Source organism: Pleuronectes platessa, chromosome 8, assembly GCF_947347685.1.
Source record: "Pleuronectes platessa chromosome 8, fPlePla1.1, whole genome shotgun sequence".
Lineage (NCBI taxonomy): Eukaryota > Metazoa > Chordata > Actinopteri > Pleuronectiformes > Pleuronectidae > Pleuronectes > Pleuronectes platessa.
The window spans coordinates 12,218,177-12,243,595 of record NC_070633.1 but is presented as its reverse complement, the minus strand read 5'-3'; the positions used below and the strand labels follow the sequence as shown (position 1 = coordinate 12,243,595).

At 44.0% G+C, this 25,419-nt stretch overlaps 2 protein-coding genes across 4 annotated transcripts in view; both read left to right on the top strand.

Annotated features, from left to right (window-relative positions):
* Positions 1–17,162, top strand: part of LOC128445718 (serine/threonine-protein phosphatase 2A 55 kDa regulatory subunit B beta isoform) — a 47,108-nt gene extending 29,946 nt beyond the window's left edge. For all 3 annotated transcript variants that reach the window (XM_053428517.1, XM_053428519.1, XM_053428518.1), the window contains exons 2-10: positions 5,705–5,802; positions 6,850–7,015; positions 7,793–7,905; positions 10,911–11,088; positions 11,244–11,408; positions 13,404–13,573; positions 14,105–14,196; positions 14,307–14,430; positions 15,244–17,162. In XM_053428517.1, coding sequence (XP_053284492.1) covers positions 5,705–5,802; positions 6,850–7,015; positions 7,793–7,905; positions 10,911–11,088; positions 11,244–11,408; positions 13,404–13,573; positions 14,105–14,196; positions 14,307–14,430; positions 15,244–15,399 — 1,262 coding nt within the window. In that variant the 3' untranslated portion in view covers positions 15,400–17,162. The remainder of the gene's footprint in view (positions 1–5,704; positions 5,803–6,849; positions 7,016–7,792; positions 7,906–10,910; positions 11,089–11,243; positions 11,409–13,403; positions 13,574–14,104; positions 14,197–14,306; positions 14,431–15,243) is intronic.
* An 850-nt stretch (positions 17,163–18,012) lies between these two features.
* On the top strand, positions 18,013–19,332 carry gpr151 (G protein-coupled receptor 151). Its single transcript, XM_053428516.1, has one exon. The coding sequence runs from the start codon at positions 18,013–18,015 to the stop codon at positions 19,330–19,332; it is 1,320 nt and encodes a 439-aa protein (XP_053284491.1).
* The last annotated feature ends 6,087 nt before the right edge of the window (positions 19,333–25,419 follow it).

Below are 25,419 nucleotides of genomic sequence, written 5' to 3'. Positions count from 1 at the left end.
CTTGTCCCTAAAAGGTATAGAGTCAGTCTACAGCCAAAGATCACACTAGCTGGTGTCTGGGTCCATCGCCCCTCAGCAATAAATTCACCAAAGTGCACATGTTCCATCAGGCCTGGTCCATTCAGACCACACACACACTTACACATGCACACACAGGTCTCTCAGTGGTGGCGAGCTGGTGAGGATTTCCCCCCAGGCCCTGCCAGAGCGGCAGGGCACTTTAATGATGTCACATTTTAATGTCACTCAGGCTGACCTTTGCCACGCACCAATCCCACACCTCACTGGGCCCCTGGGCGGATACATTGACGCGGTGTGTGTCCACACTGATGTGAGCAAAGCTGTGCTGGTCATCTATGGCTGGGTGTGAAATCTCAACGTCCCCTCGACTATAAAAGCAAAGTTTCCAGAAGCTTCATTGTTGTCGAGCTGAGAGAAAATTACATTGCGGGCTCATTTGCATTCACCCGCCGCCTGCAGATGACACGCAGCTAATGGTGAAAGGATGGATGGTGCTGGGAGTTGTGTATAAGTGTGTGTTTAGTCAATGGACTGTTACACTCCCACAACACGGCTCCTAGTTAATTCCACCTGAATGTGTTGTGTGATGAAACAGTCAATCAGAACCCAACGCTGGACGTAAAAAGATGCAGATTGCTTCCTCGCTGTGAGGCAGCACCTAACCTGACGTCTGCTTTGCTATTGATTTCTGGTCCTTTACAATTTAGCCACCGGAACAATGACCCGAAGATCTATTGGTAGGAGGTGTAATCCCTTCCTCCTTCTCTCCCCCCCTCTCGTCTCTCCCTCTCTCTTGCCTTCGCCGCTTACACTGTACGTCTGTCTGATGCAAGTACAAGCCTGTGAGTGTGATGTGACCCCTGTAGCCCCCTCTGAATACTGATGCAGTGCTGTAACAGAGAGCTCACAGCCTTTATTGCTGCTGCAGATGAGAGCGAGGGGGGGGCAGCGAGCCTAGTTGTTTGTGCCAAGGCAAACGGCCTGGGGCCACACTTTAGGACCCCGGCATAAAAAAAAAAGCTTAGCCCACCATACCCTCAGGTCCCATCCATTATTCACTATATGAAACACTCAAAACGCAGGAGCCCCGCCGCAGCACGAAGCGCAAGAGGGATAATGTCTATGGGGGTGTGTGTGTATGGGGGTGCATGGTGTGGGGGGTGGCGGGGGCTTAATGGCAAGCTGTGAAGTTGGGGAGAGTCACACTCCTTATTCAGCAGCTGCTTTCATCCCCTGATTAGCTTCTTATTAAGTCTGCAGCTCCATGAAATTTTAATGAGAATTTATTAAAGAATACCCTTAGTGTTGCTACTGTGGGATGATTGCAAAAAAAAATTCAAAAAAATTATAATATCCTGGTTTTCAACGGCAAACGAGCTTCCTGGTGAGTGGATTTGAGGGGCTGCAGTGATGGATGTACTGAGTGCGAGTCATTCGGAGGGCCGCTAGCCTGCAGGCTGAGCAGTGTTTGACCTTTCTGGACTTTATAATGGAGTACAGTTGTAAGTTTTGATAGCTAATTCCTGTGTCCTGCGTGTCGTCACTCCCCACGCTTCGTGTTCTGGTGATAAGGTCATCGCGGAATGATGCAGGTTTTGTGCAGCAACGTTCTCGTCTTTGATTCATTCCTCCCTCAAACACAAGGGAGATGAAAGGGAGTGCACCAAAGCAGCTCAGACAGACAGATAGAGAGGGAGTGCGTTTTTTTGTTGTTTTGGTGCTGAATTATAATTCTGTCTGCTCCAGTTTCCCCACCATCCCCCCCCTACATCTTCAGTTTCTAAGAGAATACCAAATAACAAGCATTCTGAATGATTCCTTTTGGTATTCAGCTTGGTGCTGGCGGGGATCGATCACTTATTTCACTCCTTTTCACCACCCCGTGTTTCGCCCTGTCCTGTATTGTGTCTGTGGTGTGATGTGTTCCAACGTCGATGTGTTAATGAAGTGTGAGGAGTGAAGCAGGAACACGTCTCGCCCATTTCCCCCACTACTCCCTGTGGGGGGAAGAGTGGGGACATAGAAAAGCAAACGCACACACAATATTCACACACTTGAGCACAAACACACACATGCAGACAAAACGCACACACACACCCACACACACACTGTGTGTCAATCTCAAGGGGCTGATCTGGGAGAAACCAGGTTAATTAGCTTGTTCACTCCACATCTTACAAAGAGTCATGCTCCTCAGATGAAGAGAGCTGTGTTGTCCTCTGTTGCTTTGTGTGCAGCTAATAAAGCTTAATAAACCCTTAATCATATGGCTGGCTACCAGACCAGTAGGTAACGAGGCATATTCAAACATTTAGTCTGATCTCCATTGTTGCTAGTGTGAAATGAAGCTGTGATCAGCTGCTAATTCAAAACAGAAATAGGCCTTTACATGTGCAGAATGTGTAGTTTGGCGTCCATGTTGCAGGAAGAAAAGATGTGCTGACCGATACATATTGTTGATTATCACAGAAGGAACATAGAGCGGCGGGTGAAAGAGAGTGCGAGAATGGACCAGAACCCCCCCCCCCCCTGCCTGATCCTTTGACGCAGGCAGCTCAGCACAAGTGCTGTAATCCTACCCTCACCACGTCTGACACTAACAAAGCATTTACACAACACTATGTTGCTCACACGTCCCTCCCTCTACCTGGAATTACTGCGCGCCACTTACACAACTGTATTTCCTTGCATGAACTCAACCCGTTTTGGGTCTGTGTGTCTTACACAACCCTCCCAATGCCAGCGGATCAAGACCCGCTTCGTTTTCTGGGATTTATTTCACCCCTGACAGGATTATGTGCTGTCTAGAGGTTAGCTAGGGTGCTCCTATTTTGGTCTTTGCTTGCGTCTGTGCCGGTGAGACTCACTGGACGATCTTTTTGTTGACCCACTTAGAGAAACAAACCTCTGTCCCCAGACTCCCCCCTCACTCACAATCATTTATTTTAGTGGCCCCTTCTGTTATGTGATATAGATGTTGCGAGCTCAGGCATCTATAAATACATTCAATATCCTCCCTCGCCCGCCCTGTGTCCGTGGCTCCTCGTGCACAGTTTTCATTCCAGAATCAATGCATATCTATGTTTCCACCCAATTGATCTGACGTCCAATTCTATATTGCATGCTGAAGGGTGTTATTGCAGTTCAGGTTGGCGAGCAGGAACAGATAAGAGCGGTGCCATGCCCGTTTTATTTCACTGGTACAGACACGCATCACAGCAGCAGGCTCACAGGCTTGTCTGCGTTATTACTGGTGATGGATGTGTGTTATCTCGAGCATCACTCTGATGCATCAAGAAGCGCTGACCTGTCCGTGTCAGACCTGGCTGGCCATGGGATTTATGGGCTTCATCTGGTTATGGTCTGCTGATGAGGCTGTGCGTGTGTATGGGTGTGTGTGGGTGTGTGTGTTTGTGTGTGTGTGTGTGTGTGTGAGAGAGAGAGAGAGAGAGAGAGAGAGACAGAATGTGTGAGAACACATTTGATCAGTTGAATCACCGGCCAGCTGCTAATCCTACTCCACCTTGAAGATGAGGCTCACATAATAAAATTCTGATCTGATGCAAGCGGGAAATATTCAGGGGACACGCCCACCTGCAGCTCTGCTGTTAATCAATTTGTTCCCTGGAGTGAAATTTCCTCTGAAAAAAAACCAGCACGCTGCCATTCAAACACAATTCCATCAGTGGCCGAGGTTGTCTGGAGAGAATACATTTGCATGAGGAAAAACTCATTTAGGGAAGCGTTCCATCACGTTGGGAGTCTCAGCTCACTGGCTCTTGCCGATTCTTCATTTACTGAGATGATTGAAGGATGTATGCGTCTGTAAACTCGTTAAACGGCATCCATCAATTACTGTTTCTCTTCAGTGACTTAATGTGTTGATGATGAGGGATGGAGAGAGGGAGTGGGGGAAATTGGGAAAAAGAGGAGGATGAAGGACAAAAAGGGAGAAAGAGAGACAAGCTTGGATTCAAGAATGCTGGCTGTTAAGCCGATTCCATTCGATTCACACCACTGGCTTTGGCTTGATGGTGCTGGGAGAAGACACTATTGTGTGTGCCTCTGTGTCTGTGTTTGTGCGTGTGTGTGTGTGTGTGTGTGTGTGTGTGTGTGTGTGTGTGTGTGTGTGTGTGTGTGTGTGTGTGTGTGTGTGTGTGTGTGTGTGTGTGTGTGTGTGTGTGTGTGTGTGTGCTGCACATGCAAGTCTCTGTGCACCCAGGGGGTCAATATAGTTTTTTGCGTGCGTGTGTGTATGCAAGCACTCTATATGTGTCAGTGGGGTTCTCCAGGGTTGTAATTAGGTCAGAGTGTGTCTTCTCTGTGAAAAAGTCATTAGTTTAAAATATGATTAGGATTTCCCACCTGCATGGCCACAAGAATCCCTCTGGTCTCACCTTTGAATGTGGCTTCCTTTTCAACAATTAAATCAAACAAGGGGAAGAGGCACAGGACCAACACACACGTTAAGACTTTTGCATTTCCACCATGCACAGCAGCTTTATGTGAGGAGATGAGCCAGTCTGCAGGGACTCTATTGTCTGAAGTTGGGCACTGCATTGAACTAGACACACTCCCCCAGATGCAGTACCAGGTTTTTCACTCTATTGCAGCACTCGCTCTGTCTGCTGAATTACAGCAAGCATCAGCAACTAAGTCTGAGAGCTTTTGGCACACACACTCACAGACACACATTCACCCCTCCGACTGCTGCTAGAGATGGAAACGGTCTCCATAGCAACATTCCCCTCTCCTGTTCAGCACTCTGCCAGTAGCAGGTCCACAGAGGGCGTGGGGGGTACAAAACAACAAGCTCACTCTCTCTTTCTCTCTTTTTCTCTGTCTAATATTATTGTCACTGTTAAGCAAAGGGCTAGCCTCCACTGTACGTGTATGTCTGTGTAAGTGTGTGTGTGTGTGGGTGTGTGTGAGACAGACATTATGCTATGTCCTTTTAGCCCAAGGCTGTATAATAATTACAGTCACCATTAGCCTCTCCTAAATACGAGCAGATGTATGTCTTTGAGAAGGAGAGGAGAAGCTACCTTAAGGGTAGGTGTCTGTTATTTACTTTTTGTTAGAATTAAACTGGAGCTATGCAGAGACACAGAGAAACGTCAGGGGTGTAGACAAAAGAAGGCAATTATATCTTACAAGCGTTATATTTCTTTTGTCCAGATAGTGCACTGCACAGATTGGAAGTTAAAAAGTAGGCGTAACATATGTCATCCGCAAAGGAGAACCTATTTTAAAGGTTTATGACCTTTTTTAACGAAGGAGCAGTAGAGTCTTGGAGCAGCACAGGGTCTTGCAGCCAACAGGAGACTGAGGAATGGCATTATTATAGTGGTGGAAGAGCCCTATAAAAAGCAGAAGTGCAATTAAATGACAACGATTGGCTCACTTCAATGAGACACGGTGTACATTAGTTGATATCATGCAGTGACTCATCCTGTGGTTTGTCCTAACCCATATTTCTGCAAAAGTAGGGTAACAGTGCCACAGAGTCCTCTATGGGTTTGTCACGAGATTCCCCTCCCCTTCCCCTCTTGTGTTTTCTGGAAATCCCTGCACCGCATCGGACTTGAAAGCTCTTTCTTTTTGTCTGACGTCTACCTTGACAGCTTTTGTCCACACTGACATTTTCTCCCCCTCCTCTCCCTTTCTGCTTCCTCTGCTGCAGCTGACATTATCTCAACGGTGGAGTTTAACCCATCGGGGGAGCTGTTGGCCACCGGGGATAAAGGAGGCAGAGTTGTCGTCTTCCAGCGGGAGCAGGAGGTAGGAAATGCCAACAATGCTACGCTAATTACGCTGCCCTTATGCTGAGAGGATTTCACAGCCTTGAAACATTAAAGTTGCCTTTAAATAACAAGGGAAGGTGTATTTTGAAAAGGACTGATGGTTGGAAATCTAAATGTCACCACAAATGATAACATTTTCTGTAACCACTATCATTACATCATGTTTTATGCAGAAGCATAGTTTTTAACCACTCCATTCGGAATAACAGTTAAGATCCCAATGATCCTAGCATTTGAAACACATTTAGAATTGTTATTTAATACAATGGAGAAGCCATAGAAATAGCATTTTGAATTCAATGCTCATTCAGTATAAATACGACATATTTGTTATCCTTTTAAATCTTAAATCTTTATGTGAAGCTATGGTAACTGGCTGCTGGAGAGAGTAAGTATATTTCCTAAACAACTAAAGGAATGAATCTCTCCATAACACATTTGATGTAAACAACAGGCCGACTTTGACGCCCGTCTCTCTGGCATAATTCAAAAGTCTCTCTCTCTTGCGTCCGACTAGTTCAGAACGCAGCAGCTTGGCCTCTTACTGATTTAAATATAAGACATCACACCAATCCCGGCTTCTCTCCGTTGGCTCCCTGTTTGCTTTAGAATGGATTTTAGGGTTTTACAGATCACTTTTAAAGCTTGCCTTATTCTGGCCCCAAACAACACAGTAGAAATGTTGGCCCTATACGATCCAGCTCAGAGCCTTAGATCTTCAGCTGGGGCCTTCTGGTCATTGCAAAGTTGAAGTCTAATGCTGCTTGGGGAGATAAGGCTTTTAGATCCAGTGACTTCTTTTAAATTACTTCTTAAAACCCATTTTTACAGACTTGCCTTTATGTGATTTTAGCTTTTCATCTGTCTTTAAGTTTTATTGCTTTTATTAGTTCTTACTGCCTTTACATGATGCTGTCTTTTTTGTAAACCCTGTTTTATAGGTTGCAATATAAGTAAAGTTACTTTTATTATTTATCATGTAATCTTTCTGTAACCTTATCTCTGTCGCCTCTTCCTCCTTCAGAGTAAGAGCCAGCCCCAGCGCAGAGGGGAGTACAATGTTTACAGCACATTCCAGAGCCACGAGCCGGAGTTTGACTACCTGAAGAGTTTGGAGATCGAGGAGAAGATCAACAAGATCAAATGGCTTCCTCAGCAGAACGCCGCCTACTTCTTGCTCTCCACCAATGGTCAGTCACTCAGCTGAGTGTTTGCTGAAGGCGTGATTCATTCCTCACTCCACAGAATAGTCAGAATTACAGCTGAGATAAAAGGAGACGTTATTAATATCAATTCAGAATCACTATCTCTGTGAGCATATTGGTGTTTCGCTTGACGGAGCAGGTGCCACCAGCCGGGGCCGTTCAGATTGAGTACTTCATGCATGGCTGCCACAGCAGGCAACACACTCACACACATATATATATCAAATCATCGCACCCCATACATGTACGCTTGCCTTAGAAGACACATACACATCAGCAGAGAGACATCTTGCAGATTGTGGTGCTTCATGCATGACTGCTCCAGGAGTGCTAGCGGTGGCTGGGGCAGATGGTGCAGGTTCCTGTGGCGATGGCCTCGCTGCTCTGACACCAATACTCACTGTGGAAATTAAAAGGGGAAAAAAAGCAACAACCTGACTGCTGCTGACAACCACTTTCACTAGACCGAGACACCGGGATGTAACTGGTGTCTACGTGATGCAGAATTGAAAAGCCGGACAGATGGCTTTTTTCAGAGGGAGCGTATACTGGAGCAGAGAAATGCAGTCAACATGTAGAATGATATCAGTACATCAGTATCTACACAGCAGCAACCATTCATCATCCTTGCTGGCTCTTGCCCAGCTACATGCCAGATTGGCTGCCCAGCCCCCGCATCCATCTTGTAACTGAGTTTTACCGTGGTGAGCCAGTTTCTGTGTGTGATTTTTGTGTGTGGTTTGTGTGATGTATCCATCTCAGACAAGACGGTGAAGCTGTGGAAGATCAGTGAGAGAGACAAGCGTCCAGAGGGCTACAACCTGAAGGATGAAGACGGACGGATCCGAGACCCGTCGACCATCACCTCGCTACGGGTAAGGACAGGTCACACAACACCATCAGGTCTAACACCAGCCAACGTCATATGCACTCTAGTACACACTTCTACTCTGTCTTGCTGGTGTGTTCAAATGTAACTGTTTGGCTCAGAGTAAAACTGCAGGTCACGATCTGACAACAGGAAAAACATCAATCTTCTATGGAAACAAAATCAAATCATTTCAAGCTACCACCTAAGCCACCTTATAGGCTTCCTTTAGAAGGAATGGAAACCCACAAGATCCATTAAGTTTAATCCATCCATCATCCATACTGTTTATCTCTTGAGGGTCACAGGAACAAATCCCAGCGGATATTGGGCGAGAGGCAGGATATACTCTACTGAAGTTGGCAGCGTATCAAGGCTGATTTAAAGCAGCAAACAACCATGAACAGTCATATTCACACCTATATTTGTATATAGTTAACCTAAGCTGCATGTGTTTGGACTGAATGTTGGAGAACTAGGAGAAAACCATGCACACACATGCATAACTCAAAGGGTCCTCGGAGAGGGCATACCTCTGTTCCCTTATTAACCATATTTAAATTCACTAGATTTGTTTTTTGGATCTGCACCAAATTGTAGAATCTCATAAATCAGTCCTCTAAAACCAAGTTTAGTGGTAATCCCTCCAGTAGTTCTTGCATAAGCAAGCTAATTATCAAACAGGATTAGTGGATGAAAAAATAAACTCCTTGGCGGAGGTAAACATTGCTGACTGACCACTATGATACCGTGCAGTCTCATGAAGTGTCAATATTATTTAAAGTTATGATACATAAAGTGTTAGTTATTGAGCTTTAGAGGTGCTGATAGGTGAACTATGTTGACCTTAGTCAGAGCAAGGCTAGCTGTTTCTCCTAGTGTCCACGCTAAGCTAAGCTACTATCTATACACACACACACGAGAATGGTATAAGTAAATCATTCATCATCACCTTACTCTTGGTAGGAAAGTGACCAAGTGTATTTCTCAAAATGTAAAAAATATAGTAAGAAATATATTTTTTTTATCATTTGCACACATTTCGAACGGACAAAAGCCTATCCTCAGTTTGCACAAAGAATGGTCTGAGGTCTGAATAAGAAAAGTACAGATAAGCTGATTAAATCGACATTTAGCATTCAGTCGTTATCGCCTTTAATCCTGCACGAACATCTTAGCAACACATGCTGTTGTGTATATGTATATGTATTTCATATCTCAAAGTCGACAGCGTTTCTCTTTTAAATAGCAGCTGATGATCATATGGTGTGTTTCAGTGCTGGTCAGATAGACACCATCCAACATCCATGTTTGGGCAAATTTGAACTCAGACTGGCAGAAGAAAGTGAGAATGAGTGATCGATATGTGCAATGAGGTGAAAATTATTTTTTCTCTCGCTCTGAGTCTCATTCTTATCACTCTGCAAAACACTTTTCACACAAAGAAGGCGGGCACTGTGTGTGTGTGTGTGATTGTGTGTGTGTGTGTCTGTGTGTGTGTGTCTGCCACAGTAGATTAGTGCTGTGTTCAGCGTGTCTGTCCCTCTTTGTCTGGCTGGCCAGGGGATCATAGCAACCTGGAGGACAGGCCGGGACTGTGGCAATCCTGTTTAGAGGCTGTGAAATCTGCTCAGGGCGAGAAAGAGCAGAGGGTGCAACTCGGAAACATTAATTCAAAAATGTAGCCAGATAATGAGGTCATCATTTATAATCTCCCTCAAACACAAAAATTGATCAAAATTTCTATATTTTCGCTTTTGTCTTGTTCTGCTTTAAGAGTAAAAAATGTCTGTTGTAGATAGTTAAGTGTAAAAGAAGGAAACATATGATAAATTATTCAATTTTTTTTAAATATTCTTTAAATGATGTAAGGATGAGGATGCATTAGGGTGTTGTGAAGGTGCAGGGGCCAAGCGGAGCAGTGTAGCTGTCAGTGTTTGGGGGTTATGGGTTAATACAGTCCACGTCTCTCTGGACGGCCATTGAAAGACATGGAAATGAAGTGACACCCATGGAGATACAGCAGCCTGCTGGGCTGCCATGTCTCTCTGTCGGTGCCAGCGACGATGGAGAGAAAGAGAAAAGACGCAGCCGATTTGTTCGCCTCTCTCCCTCCCCTCCCTCCTCTCTTTGTCTGGGTTTTATCTGGCCAACGGGGGGCTGCATGCAGACTGGTACTGGGGGTCTTTGATATGGAGCAGCAGTGTGAAACTCTGTGTGTGTATATATATGTGTGTGTGCATATGTGTGAGTGTGTATGTGCAAGAGAGAGGGAGAGAAAGAAAGAGCTTGCCTTAATTTTGCAGAGTTCAGTTATCATTCCTCAGCAGGGCCTAGCGATGCCCTCGGGCCATCTCTCTTTCCACCTCCTCTACTTTCTCTTGTCTCTCCTTCTCGCTCTTGCTTGCTCACACACACACACAAACCCACATTGATTCTCTCTGTCTCTCTTTCTCTCCAAAACACAGAAACCATAGAACAGGACTTGAACATGAGACATATGGAGACATATAGAGACACAGAGAGAGAGAGAGAGAGAGAGAGAGAGAGAGAGAGAGAGTGAGATAGACAGTGAGAGGGAGAGAGAAACTGAGGAGAAGTATGTGCGGTGAGATAACTGAGTAACAGTGTAGCAAACAGATATTCACAGTCTGATTGAACCAGCTCATCAAACAGCCCGCAGCTCCTCAGCCCCACCGACTCTGTTACATTAAGATTTGTGGAGTAAATGTCATATGAATCCCTGGGGTTGTGCACAAACACAAACACACACACACACACACACACACACACACACACACACACAGAGAATATTCCAAACACACAAACTTCTATACAAGCAAGAAGCCACATGCATGACAGATAAACCTCTAAGAGAGCTTTTCAGAAACCAGTTTTTGAACAACACCAAATAATGTATCAGTCAATTTTTCACATAGTCCCGTTTTCCTTTTCAGTAGTACTTCACATTTCTTCTTCACCTGTTTCTAACTGAACCGCCTTCTCCAATAGGTGCCGGTGCTGCAGCCCATGGACCTGATGGTTGAGGCTACAGCGAAGCGTGTGTTCAGCAATGCCCACACCTACCACATCAACTCCATCTCCGTCAACTCCGACTTCCAGACGTACATCTCCACTGACGACCTCAGGGTCAACCTGTGGAACCTGGAGATCACTGATCGCAGCTTCAGTATCCTCATAATAGTGTAAATAACGTAATGTTTATGTTTAGGAGCTACATTGTCAAAGGGGCGGACACTAACCCATGAGTTTGAGTTGTAAGTAACTTGAGTTTTATGTTCGCTGTCCACAAGTCGGACATTGTCCTTAAAGCCTGTCTCTCAGACATTGTGGACATCAAACCAGCCAACATGGAGGAGCTGACGGAGGTGATCACCTCAGCCGAGTTTCATCCCCAGCACTGTCACACCTTTGCCTACAGCAGCAGCAAGGGCTCAATACGCCTCTGTGACATGAGACAGGCTGCACTCTGCGACACGCACTGCAAATGTGAGTATCCATGCGGTGCATGATGGGACAAATTAAAAAGGAGCAAGCAAATAAGCCTACCAAAGTTTGGTGGAGGACCTTTCTGAATATGGTTTCTTTCCTGTGATGCCTGTTTTTTTTCCATTATGTGGAACTAATAAATAATATGTATATATATCAAATACTGATCCGGATCTGCACCAAAACTCAAAAGGTTCATTCCTGACACATTCTGCATCCTTTCACCAAGTTTTGTGAAATGCCGCTCAGTGTTTTGTGTAATCTTACTTGCACACAGTCAAACATACAAACCATCTAACAAACAAACTGATTGGGTTGAATACCTAACCTCCTTGGTGGAAGTGAGGAGAGGTAATAGAACTGTAAAGACATAAAATCATATATATATGCTACATGGTAACACCAACGTTGCTAATTCACGCTCAGTTTTTCTGCTTCAGCTCCACCTTTGTGTAGCATGGACATGTATCCTCCCCCCATCATATCAACATACCAGGATTGATAACCTGTCAATAAATCTGTCTGTATGTGTGTCTCAAACAATGAATGGCCTTCTTTAAAGCTCAACATCACATGCATACTCTTTGGTCGAATGAATAATGAATACATTGACATTTTCTCTGAAAAATCAATGGCTTAAAAGCAATCGCATTAGTCCCCCATGGACACACCTTGTTGTTCAATAATGTCAGTCGTTTCCTCAGACATATTGACGTGTTCACTGGACCAGGCACCAACATGGACAGTTTGATTCCACCTGAGCGTTTGAGCGACAAATAAGATATTGGGATGAAGACAATTTGGGAGTAAATTTCAAGCTGTGTTATTCAAAGATGGCCAAACACACACACACACACATGCACCCACGCAGAGCAAACACGCAGAGCAGGCAGGTGCTAACATTAGCCTCAGGCAGGTCAGTTACACACCTACTGTTTCACTGCATGAACGTGTATGGCTCAGAGCAATGTGTAATGCCCTACGTTCTTCCAACACACACACACACACCTCTTACATAAACAACAATACTCATACTGTACCCCTTCCCTATATATCCGGGAGGCTGTTGCTATCAATCAGAATTAGAGCGAAGATGGATGGATAGATGAGGGATAGATGGAAGGAGGATGGAGGGATAGGTGAGGATTGCCAAAGCGCTGAGCTCCGGGACTGTGAGAGGGGGACCACAAAGCTCCCCTGCCCACTCCCCAGGGACCCTATTATACACCCCTGGAGTGAGAGGGGAGGAGAGGGCAGCTAGGGATGCACACACATGCATATATACATACACACACTGCACACACCTATTTATACACAACCACTCATTCAATGACACACACACACAATCCAGCAGGTCTCAAGTGGGTCCAGGACTTTGACATTGATTTGTTTTTCTTATCCCTCCCTCATCCCCCTATTTTTTCATCTCTCACGCCGCATCCCTTGTTAGACTCCCCACTGACACATCGCAGAGCTATTCTCCTGGCTTCGGCTGAGGAGGAGGGAGGGGATTGAAGGAGGGTGGGGAGAATAGCGGGGGCATTTTTGGAGAGATGGAGAAGAGCAAGAGAGGGGGGGAGGAAATGAGGAGGAGGGACAATAACTTGACAGCTAACGATGGAATGCCTGGCTCTTATCCCCAGCGTGCTGGCCTGCACACAGATGAGCAGCTGCCAAAATCAATATGAATCATAACCAATATTTACCCAGCATGCTGACCCACGACTGGCTCCCTAAACACACGCAGAAATAATCCTTTGAAGACATGCAGCTGCTGCGGAAAAAACTCTGCATCCAGGCATTGTTGTGTCTGTCATTGTTCGCTAATGAAGGCCCCCCCCCCACCCAAACAGAATCTGCTTTGTGTTCTCTCCCTGTGAATGATTAGAAGACGTGCAGGAGGGAAAACACCTCTTTAAAGTGGCGACCTCCTACCGTGTTAAAATGTGTTTTCCCTGTCAGAAGATAACTGATTTTCGCTCTTTTCGCTCCCAGACTTTGAGGAGCCGGAGGATCCTTCCACTCGCTCCTTTTTCTCTGAAATCATCTCGTCCATCTCGGATGTGAAGTTCAGCCACAACGGGCGCTATCTGATGACAAGGGACTACCTCACTGTCAAGGTGTGGGACCTTCAGATGGAGAACAAGCCACTGGAGACGTACCAGGTGAGGATTTATCATGCCTGCCAGACAGCTAGAAAGCCTCAGAAAAAAACTCTCAGCTAGTGAAGTTGGTAAATAACAGTTAGGCCACGGATCAAATTAAATCGTATTGATTTCAGACTAATCACTCAGCATAATCCTGTTGCAGTGTCAGCGATTACCCCAGGAGGGCTTATAAGAGGGGACCGCCCATAAGATAAGACAGATAGTGTCTGTGCTGATGCAACCAGAAGGACAGAACCTCCCACTGTGCGGTCACCGGGGTCACATCCACGCTGTCTGATCAGGGGAAGCCATCTTAGGGCAGGTCATGATTGATAAGGCCTCAAGCTGGGCTCAGGGGATTCTCTTTTCAATTCCAGCTCCGCCTCCACCTGCCTTATATCTTAGCGAAGGTCACCAGGTCCTGAAGGATTATTGAAAGTGGAGCATATGCTCGTGCAGCTTATGGCTGGAAGTGGAAAGGCAAACTTAAGATGTCTAAAAACAATGATCATATCCCACCAATCGGATAATTTTCTTTCTTTTTTTCAGGTTCACGACTATTTACGGGGCAAACTTTGTTCTCTGTATGAGAATGACTGCATCTTTGACAAGTTTGAGTGTGTCTGGAATGGAACAGACAGGTAAGACTCCTCATCCATGCATCCATCCATCCATCTATCCATCCCTCCATCCATTCATCCGTCCATCCAGCCATTTAAATAATCATCTACTCTCCTCTCTATCTCCACAGTGTCATAATGACGGGTTCCTACAACAATTTCTTTAGAATGTTTGACCGGAACACCAAACGTGACGTCACACTGGAAGCGTCCAGAGAAAACAGCAAACCCAGAGCCATTCTCAAGCCTCGCAAGGTACAGTGATTCATATAACATAAACAAATTAACCTACATCGAGTCAAACACAAGTGAATATACTGTTACAAAGCAAGAGATCCAACCAGACAACTTGATCCTTGGTTTATTTTAACAAAAATATTCCAAAAATGAAATGGTTGTGCTATTGGATGTGGCTCAGAATGAAGAGCGGTTGGTCCACTAACCAGATAGGTCATTGGCTCGATTCCAGGCTTCTTCACTCTGCATGGCGAATTGTCCTTGGGGAAGATACTGAACCTAAAATCGCCCCTGATGGTCATTCCTTCAGTGTGTGGAGGATGTGTGATAGAATAATTCATGTATAGAGGTTTCTGTATGAATGTGTGTGTGAACGGGTGAATGTGACCTGCACTGTGAAGCACTATGAGTGGTCGATTAGACTTGAAAAGCACTATGTAAATGTATTCCATTTACTAATGCAGTCCATTTCAAATTTGAATATTAGCTGATTTCAAATATTGAATAGTAAATATCAACATGTAAGGTTTCGCATTGTCATTCAATCAAAATGCACAAGGAGACATTTATCTACTAATCAAGAAGCTGCAACATTATCCCAATCTCTTCCAAGTCTATTTCAGGATGTCAGTGGTTCAGTGTGTTACGCTACTGGCAACACTGGGATCAAATATTAAGAGAAAAAACTCAAATTATTTGGACTGCCTTTGACAGATGTAAAAAAAAAGCCAGCAAATTGTATAAATACAACTCAACATTACTGAAAACCTTTTTAATTTTCACTTTTCAATCTCATCTTAATGCCTCTGTAACCCCACTGTTGTCCTCCAGGTATGTGTGGGTGGGAAACGTCGTAAGGATGAGATCAGCGTGGACAGCTTAGACTTCAGCAAGAAGATCCTTCACACCACGTGGCACCCGCACGAGAACATCATCGCTGTAGCCGCCACAAACAACCTCTACATCTTCCAAGACAAGGTGAACTAAAGGGCGACCTGCCCCTCTGACCCCTGGCCGCCGCACACGTGAGGAAGGGGGGCTGCAGGGAGAGGTTGGGCTGGAGAAGGAGACATGAAACCCTTCTCTACATCCTTCTCCTCCTCTCCCTATACGTCTTGTTGCTGCTGGTCTTTTAATTCTTGCCACTCGGCTGAGGACGTGCAGAATTGAGTATCCAGTGAGAAAGTGGACAGAATGGATTATGGGAAGTGGAACAAATTGATATGACCTGGATAAAACTAGTGGAAAAAGATTCCTTCAAATCGAGAATGGACTTTTCATTCTTCAAACTGAACTGTAATTTTATTTATTTAGCCATTCGGACACCCGGGGGAGTGAATCCTGTGTATTTATGCAACAAGAGGATGGCTGCATGAATAACAAGATGTAGCAGCCCTCTGGACCCTGGAGAAAGGGGCTGATGTGGTCACACTCAACGGAAAATAGAGCACATGGACAGAAACCAAGCTTACATGATGGTGGCTAACTCTCATGTAGCAACAGTGCCCCCTCTCTTTCGGTCTGCTCCAGCTGCAGTGCAAGGTGTCGGACAGTGCAACCTGCTGCAGCTCCGACAGATGAGGTAGAGACTGAGTTTTCCTCTGCCTGTGACACAACACAGTCTTTCGGGCACCGATTCTGTGTCTCCCTGCTGAGACTGCTGTAGTCTGTAATGTGAATGAAGCCTTTCCAGGCCGTGTCAATCGTTTTATTTAATGCTGTTGTTTTATTTCGAGTCCCTCTCTCAGTCAGTGAGTCTGTTTAGAAGCTGTGGTGCCTTCTTTTGGTATGTGGGGGTTCAATGTCGAGGGCGCGGGAGGGGAGGGAGGGGAGGGAACTGAGTACAAGGCAGGAGTGTGAATGTTTCAAATGAAATGTTAACTTAGAGATGTTTCTTTTGTTTTTTCTTTTCTTTTCTCTCTCATTCTATCTCTCTTTACGAATAAAAATGAAAAAAAAGAAGAAGCTCCACTGAGGTCCCAAAGTGAAAAAAAGTGCTTGATCGGCTTTGTGCTTGTGAGTTCATAGGTGGACGCTGTGATGTATAGAAAGTCATGTTGCTCTCACCACACAGCCGTCAGTCAGATGTCCGTTATCAGTTTGCAAGAAACGGGACAACTATAAAATTCCTGCTTGAGAAAGAGAAAAGAGTCGCCCATCTAGTTTATGTCGATGGTGCATAAAATGATCTGTAGATGGTAAAACTATAAACTTCTCACGTTACAATATTATTGAAGGTTAACTTGTGATTTCTTTGCAGAACATAATCCTGAAGGCCAACTCTTGATCTTGTTTTTGCATGTGTAACATCTGAATCCGATGATGCTGACAGCCTGCGTTTAGATATTAGAACATCTACAGATCATCTGAGGCACTATCAATATATCCCTCGCTTTCTCAAGCCAATTAAGTTTGTGGCCTTGCTTGTCCACAAGGACGTGAAACAGCAGCAGGTTGTGTTCCAGCAGTCGGTCCTCACTTGTCTCCAATTTTGTGTTTACGAGCCAGATCCCATCGCAGGAAAGCAGTCAAAGGTCTAACTGAACTCTGTGAAATCAGGGAATTATTAAGTGTGATTCCTTTAAACAGTGATGTCCTCTAGACAACCTCCTTTGTGACACTTCTAATTGAAAACAAAAAAAAAACTTTTATAGCTCAGAATGTATTGAAATGCAATTAATTACCATGCAGTCTTTATGCTTACTGGACTTTCTTTGAATAAAAAAAGAATAAAGATGTGCAAGTTCAAATGCTGTGTTGTTGTACCTCTCCTCTGTTAACTGTGTGGACGATGTGATTTGCTGCTTACGGTACAAGGGTGTCCTCATGTGGACAAAGAGTGTAAAGGCAGTCTGGCGGTGGCAAAGACGGATGGTGACAGGAGGTGGATGATTTCCAATTAATAGAAATTGTCACGATTTTCTTAATTTTTTGATTATTCGTGTAACACCCGTGTATCACTTAAAAAACAACCAAAAAAACACTTTTTAAATGAAGGTTGCTAACCCATTCAAATAACTCATACAATCAACAAATTACATAATTTATCTGAATTTCAGATGAGTCTTCCAATGATTTTCTAGATTGTTTGTAACCCATTTTTAAAAAGCTGCAGCTGCAACGTTACTGAATTTTACCACAAAATCTTTAATCAATAGTTTAACCGATATCTAATAACTCTATGAGGAAAACCCAGACAAATTCACAAACATTTAATCTAATTAGAAATCCAACACATTCATATGTCGTACTGTGCACATTATCCAGAGTTCTCCTAATTGGCCCCGCGAGGCAGTGGGTTAACGCACATTTTGTCAGCTGGGGACAGCAGCTGTCAATCACACGGCATCTTTAAAACCAGCGGCAGAGGCTGCATCATTGTGTGTGACGGTAGCCTCGGAGACAGACAGGAGCTTGACTGTGATGACTGATAGACAATCGATACGTTGTCTGATACGATTATTTGAACAGGTTTAGACTCAGGAGACATTTTTAGATACGTATTTTGTAAAAGCAATCTTAAGACCTTCTCTTCTCTTTGCTGCCTTTTACATTTTGCATATTTTCCTCCTGTATCAGATCACCATCTCTCTGGAGAGGATGGATAAGTTGAGTGGGAACAATGCGACTGCTCTGAACAGCTCCATAGACAAGTGGTCTTTCATCGGACAGGGCTCGTTCCAACACCTGAAACCCGGGGAGCTGAGGGTCCTGGTGCCGGCCATCCTTGGAGTCATCTGCTTCCTGGGTGTGGCTTGTAATCTCACGGCGATGGTCATCTTGTTCTCAAATGCACGTCGGGGGAAACTGTCTCTCATCAACTCCCTCATCTTCAACTTGATATTAGCGGACGGGTTGGTGCTCGCGTTTGCGATGCCTTTCAGGGCTGCTTTCTACTCCAAGGCGAGCTGGGATCTGGGCTGGGTGGTGTGCAAGACGACTGACTGGTTCCTCCAGTCCTGCATGGCTGCAAAGAGCTTGACCGTGGCGGTCATGGCCAAAGCCTGCTACCACTACGTGTCCAACCCCACCAAGCAGGTGAGCCTCCACCTGGGCTCCATCCTGGTGGTGCTCTTCTTCATCTGGCTGTCTGCCTGCTCTGTCACCATCCCGCACTGGCTGTTCGCTACACTGCATAGAGGAATCCGCAGGGTTGTGTGTGTGCTGATGGTTCCTCCTGGAGCCCAGGATTTCATGGCCGTGTATGTCAAAGCGTACCCCCTGGGGGTGTACTGTGCACCTCTCAGCTTTGCACTGATTTATTTCTGGAGGGCTTACAGCCATTGCCAGCGCCGCTCCAGTAAAAGTCAGAATCTGCGTACACAGATCAGGTCCAGAAAGCTCACCTTGATGTTATTCAGCCTAACTGTGGCTATGGCTATTCTCTGGCTTCCACAGTGGGTGGTGTGGGTTTGGGAGCGACATATTGCAGAAAAAGAAATGGAAGGAGCTCAGCCACTCGTCCCCTCGCCCCCCCTTCTTCTAACCGTCTCCGCTCTGCTTCTCACCTTCTCTCTGTCGCTAGTGAACCCTCTAATTGTCCTCTCCCTCTCCGAGGAGTTCAGAGAGGGCTACAAGGGGCTGTGGAGGCGCCTCACCCTGCGCAAACAACTTCCGTTCAAGCCTAAGCCCGGACCGCACAACCCTACCTCTCTCCAGTCACCTTGCCCTAGACCAGAGACCTCAGTCCAGCTGAGAGGAGAGAGGAGCTTTCAGTCAAGCTACAGCCAGGGTTCCGGCAGAGACACTCAACCCCAGCCAGAACAAGTGGAAGGACGAGGAGGAGGCAGAGACGCGGACAGAGTGAGCCTCAAAGATGGAATAGTGTTGCCTGATTTGGAGCACTTCTGGCACGAGAGGGAGACGGGGGCGCACACAGACGAAAATGATCCTGTGCCGTGGGAGCATGAGGGCAAATAGGGCAAAAAAGAACTACCACCTTTCAACTTGATCAACCTTCACAACTATCCTGAGCAGCAGCTTCATTAACAGACCTCTGCACAGTAAATCAGTGGTATTCTGTCAACTTTGTGTATGATGTGATACAAAAGGTAAGAAGGCATCAGTAAGGAAACAAGTTTGGACTGTGAATAGAGCAGTTTCATCTGCATATAAGATAGACCTTGCAATCAGTTGTTGTTTAATGTGTAAGAACTAGACTATAATGTAAGTGTGACTTGGTGGCTGTACGTTAAAGCTTTTGGTAAGGATTATGTAAATGCAATGCACATACACATCATATAAAGTATTTACAATTGATGTATTTGTATATATACTTCCAATAAATAATATACTAAATGTACGTTGTATGACATTTTGTAGATTTGATCATTTAAAAAAAAGCATCTTAATTGGATATTAAATGTTGATGCATAAAATTTGCATGGAACCTTTCTCTGTTATTGTGTACATCTTTGTAATAGAAGTTTTTATGTGAAAGAACTTGTGTCCTCTTTCCTTGACAGAGAATATTTTGTAACTATTGTGTTTAATGACCAGTGTTCAGAAGACAAAAATAAAAATATAAATAAATAAATAAATAGCTTGTGTGTCATAATAATGTCTTATGTTGTCAAACATTGTTCAGATGGGAGGAAAAATATTGAAAAGCAACTTAGTTGTTTGTGTTTAACAATTCCTGTTTAGGCTCATGATTGATTTAGATTGATTTAATCAATGACACACACCCACGTTGAGTCTTAATGAGATGGATCAGACACCAGTTGAAGGTCTCCCGCTGACATCAAGTCATTAAACATATTTTCATAAGGGCATCCATTAGAATTTTAATTAGAGGTAAAGAGCTTAAGTCATAACTTTGAATCGTTTCAATGGACTCTGTGGGAGACTCATAAAGAATTCTCTCTTCATTGATCTGAAAATACGCAATAGGGCAAAATCTCACAGTTTAAAAGGATAAACAACATGAGAGGAAACTGATCCAGGATCGATCCGTCTGTCTGCTGTAACAGATACCATGCAGTGCTGAACACTAAGGCTACATGTAAATATCCCTCTATTTCAAATTGTACTGACATCACCTACATGGGTGAGGTCTGTTTTATAAAAAGCCAAATGGAAGGAGAGCAGAGGAGAAGTTAGGGTGTAGGAGTCACCCCCAGGGTTACCTAACACCTCTTTTTACAGCCTACCTTCCCTTATGACATTTTCCTCTTGTTAATTATTTATGATGACCTTTTATTGCCAGAGGCGAGAACCTCAATCATAGCAACACTTAACAATACAACCCACCGTCAGTCCCTGGAGAAGTGACCAGGCCAAAAACACCGGGGGCAAAGAAAGCTATTCACTCATTGTTGTGCTGAAATGTTAGCCATCACGGTATAAACAGAGAAATGATTAAAAGTTAAGAGTACAACAATGAAAAAATTTGAACACTGATGTCACGGTATCTTTAATGAATACCTCCTGCATTCAACACAGTTTGACACCTCTGGCATTTACTCTGCTAAATGAGCCAGGAAATGGGCAACTGCAGAAAGCAGCAAAGCTGCTGGTGGGCAACTGGTTCAATCCAGGTCATCACACATCAGAGACAATATGATGGTTTTCAAAGCTGCTACACATGGTGGTAAATCAACCCAGATATTTTCACTTGTTCTGCCTAATTACACCAATAAATGTGATGGAGCTTGACTGACATCTCCCTGATCAGTAGCCACCAACCCAGGTGTTTAGAGACTGTCTGTCACTCACAATCACTCAGCCGCTCAACAAATATTCATCAAATATTACAAGAATTCATTAAATACAATCAACATAATGCATCCATCTATCCATCATATATATCTATTACATTATACAAGTATATATACAGTGCCTTGCATAAGTATTCACCCCCCTTGGACTTTTTCCCATTATGTACTGTTACTAACTGGAATTCAAATAGACTTAAATAAACTTTTTCCCGTTTGATCAACAAAACATGCATAGTACTTTGGAGGTGCAAAATAAATTTTATTGTGACTCAAACAATAATGACAACAAAAAAGTTGACATCTGTTGGGTGCATAAGTATTCACCCCCCTGTGTCAATACTTGGTAGAACCCCCTTTCGCTGCAATTACAGCTGCAAGTCTTTTGGGGTATGTCTCTACCAGCTTTGCACATCTAGAGATGGAAAGGTTTGTCCATTCTTCTTGGCAAAAAAGATGAAGCTCAGTCAGATTGGATGGAGACCGTCTGTGAACCGCAATCTTCAAGTCTTGCCATAGATTCTCTATTGGATTGAGGTCTGGGCTTTGACTGGGCCATTTTAAGACATTAACATTCTTTAATCCAAACCATTCCTTTGTAGCTCTGGCTGTATGTTTAGGGTCATTGTCCTGCTGGAAGATGAACCTCCGCCCCAGTCTCAAGTCTTTTGCAGACTGCATCAGATTTTCTTCAAGGATTTCCCTGTATTTGGCTCCATCCATCTTTCCCTCTATTCTGACCAGTTTCCCTGTACCTGCTGAAGAGAAGCATCCCCACAGCATGATGCTACCACCACCATGTTTCACTGTTGGGATGGTGTGCTCAGGGTGATGGGCAGTGTTGGGTTTTCGCCACACATAGCGTTTTGCATTGAGGCCAAAAAGTTCAATTTTGGTCTCATCTGACCAGAGCACCTTCTTCCACATGTTTGCTGTGTCTCCCACATGGCTTCTGGCAAACTCCCAACGGGATTTTTTATGGATCCCTTTCAACAATGGCTTTCTTCTTGCCACTCTTCCATAAAGGCCAGATTTGTGGAGTAGACGACTAATAGTTGTCCTGTTGACAGATTCTCCCACCTCAGCTTTGGATCTCTGCAACTCCTCCAGAGTAACCATGGGCCTCCTGGTTGCTTCTCTGATTAATTTTCTCCTTGTCCGACTCTTCAGTTTGGGTGGACGGCCTCCTCTTGGTAGGTTTGCGGTTGTGCCATATTCTTTCCATTTTCTTATGATGGATTTTATGGTGCTCAGAGAGATGTTCAAAGCTCTGGATATTTTTTTATAACCTAACCCTGCTTCATATTTCTCCACAACTTTATCCCTGACCTGTTTGGTGAGCTCCTTGGTCTTCATGATGCTGTTTGTTCAGTAATGATCTCCAACAAACTCTGAGTCCGTCACAGAACAGGTGTATTTATACTGAGATTAAATTGCAGACAGGTGGACCCTATTTACTAATTATGTGACTTGCAAATGTGACTTGTGAATGCAATTGGTCGCACCAGATCTTTGTTAGGGGTTTCACAGTAAAGGGGGTGAATACATATGCACTCAACACTTTTCAGATTTTTATTTGTAAATAATTGTGAAATCCATGTAATATTTCCCCCCACTTCCAAATGATGCACTATTTTGTGTTGGACCATTACATAAACTCACGATGAAATACATTTTAATCTGTAGTAATACCATGACAAAATGTAGAAAAGTCCAAAGGGGGTGAATACTTATGCAAGGCACTGTATATATATATATATATTCTTACAAAGACCACTCTCCAAAGTCCAAATTTACAATTCCAGTCTCCAATTCCACACATAAAAGGGCTGCTGGCCAAAATATGTGTTTGAACTAAGAACTATCTTGATGGGAGGTAATCGCTCTACCCACTGTACCACCGTCCCAACTCTCAATGTGTCACAACAGAGTGAGAAGTCACAACCGTTAGCCATTTACACAAGACCAGTAGTGTTGTATTATGAGAATAATTGAGACAATATTAAATACAAATATTTTACACTTTGATTTAAGACACTTTAAGACAATAATGGAAAGTAAATGTTGTGCAGTAAATATTAAAGCGAATGTAATTTAGAGGTTTATTAGCAGAGCTCTGCCTAAACAACTAATTAGCAGTTAATTGTTAAACATTGTGCGGCCTGCCTGATGCAGAATATTTTAATATAAAACTAGGAAGCAAAAAAATTACTTAAATCCAGCAATGAAGGTTGAGTGTGATGTTGAGTTGTTGAGTAACATAAGAGACTTAACTAGATAATAAAAAAAGCAGCAGAATCTGCAACATTGGGCAGAGAATGACTGAGAGAAGGAGAAGAGATAATTGTCAGCCTCTGTGTTGCTTGTGTGAGAAAGTACAGAAAATTAAAGCTCATCGATTATTTATGAAGATTGAGGACATGAAAAGCTCCCCGAGGTGTCTTGATCGCCCCCTGGTGGCTTCTGTTAGTCATTTTGCAAGCATTCATTTTGGTTTTACTTTCTTATTTGATGCTATAAAAAAAAAAAACATAGTGAAACGTATTGATTGAAAGCTGAGACTGACTCACGATTAGTTGAGCGTGTGTGTTGGTGGGACCTGGAAACCACGGCTCCTCCCCTCGATTGTTTATGCACAGACTATGGCTCGAAATGATGTCATCGGCTCAGGATGGCAAAGTTCTGATCCTGGATGTTTGGGTTTCATGTCTGGAGAGTGAGAGGAAGTGGAGATGTGCCATCAATCCTTATTTACAACCTATGTTAAAGCTGAATAGCTGCAGACTGTTAGAAATCTCCAGATATACTGCATTGCACAAGTTATGTGTCGAGGAGACCTACCTCTCTTATTTAAGTCTCTGGCTCTGTGAGGCAATAATAATCTAATCATCTAAGAATCTTAATAATCTATTTTAATACGTTACAGTCTTTCTCACCACTGCTGAATTTCACACGACTTAAACTGCACCGGAACAGTGTCTACAGTTTAAACTGTGAGGAAACACTTCATCACCAAATGTCCATCCGTGGAGCCAGCTCCTATTAGGGTTGCCATAGTGATGGCACCAGCTTCCTCCCTAATGCACCTCCTTAAATCCTGCTGCTCAGTCAAAACCCACAACACAAAACACTCCTATAACTATGAGTGCTACATGACATTGCAGCACACATTTGTGGCGTGTATTGTTCTTGTTGGTCAATTTGTCCTTTTTTAGGCTGTCCTGTTATAAAGGTCTTCATTTCCAATTTCCACAAGATTTTGTTTGTATTGTTTTGTATTTGTCAATCACCTTATTTATGGAATTATTTGAAAGTGAACTACTTATTTTTAGTTCCTCAGAGACACATCTATTTCTTCTACATTTGTCCTCTCAATCAAATTCTGAATACAGTGTGGGGGTAACTTATGATATGCTACATTATTTGGTAGGGTGTATAACTTAAGACTTAAATAAGTTAAAAATATGCAAAACAGCGTGATTCAATTAAAAGGGTTTGATTTGTTTGTGTCTATGATGCAGCTGGATGGTTCTGCTGTGACTCAGAGGCTCACAGAGCCAAAGTCTCTCCGTTAAGTTAGTTACATTGTGTGAAAGAGGAGAAATTTGCATTCGTTATGACCAAACAAGAAGATATAAAACATCTGGACTTTCAGGGTCATGAAGTGGGTCTGCTTGCTCAGCTATCCCACCAATTACAACTGGAACAACAACCCAGGTTTAATGAGGTCATTATACAAGGCAGGGGAGTTTTCAGCAGGGGAGATCCTCTCTTCACCGCTCTCCTGGCTTTGCCCTCCCCCTGCTGAGAGGGGGACGCGGGGGTGTCACCCCTGCGTTTTATCCCTCAGCCAATCATCATCTCTAATAAATGATACTCCGCAGGAAGTGACACGCCAGCCAACACTAATTATGCTCAGCAGGAGAGGCTGGCTGCAATTATGCCACATGCTAAAACGTCTGCCTGCCACTGCTTCATCTCCCTCTGGGCCACAGCCGCCTTCTCCTCCCTCTGGTCCTGTGGAAGATCACCTGACTGGAGAGTCCACAGAGGAGTGGGTGTAATTGTTTTTGTGTTGGGGGGGGGTTCAGGAGGTCTGGCCACAGTATTTAATAGTCTTGATTAGAATAGATCAGTGAGCTTTCATCTCATGTGGAGATTTAAAGGGCAGGAACCTTTCAGCATTTACAGCAGGACTGAGAGTGGGAACCATCTAAACCCATCCACTACGGATTAGAGCCTCACCGATAAGGAGGTCGATGCCAAAACAGTTATTGGGGAGGAAATTGTC

Bases quoted from the DNA above. Each gene is read 5' to 3' on its own strand.
- gpr151 (XM_053428516.1), top strand. From the start codon at position 18,013: ATGGATAAGTTGAGTGGGAACAATGCGACTGCTCTGAACAGCTCCATA.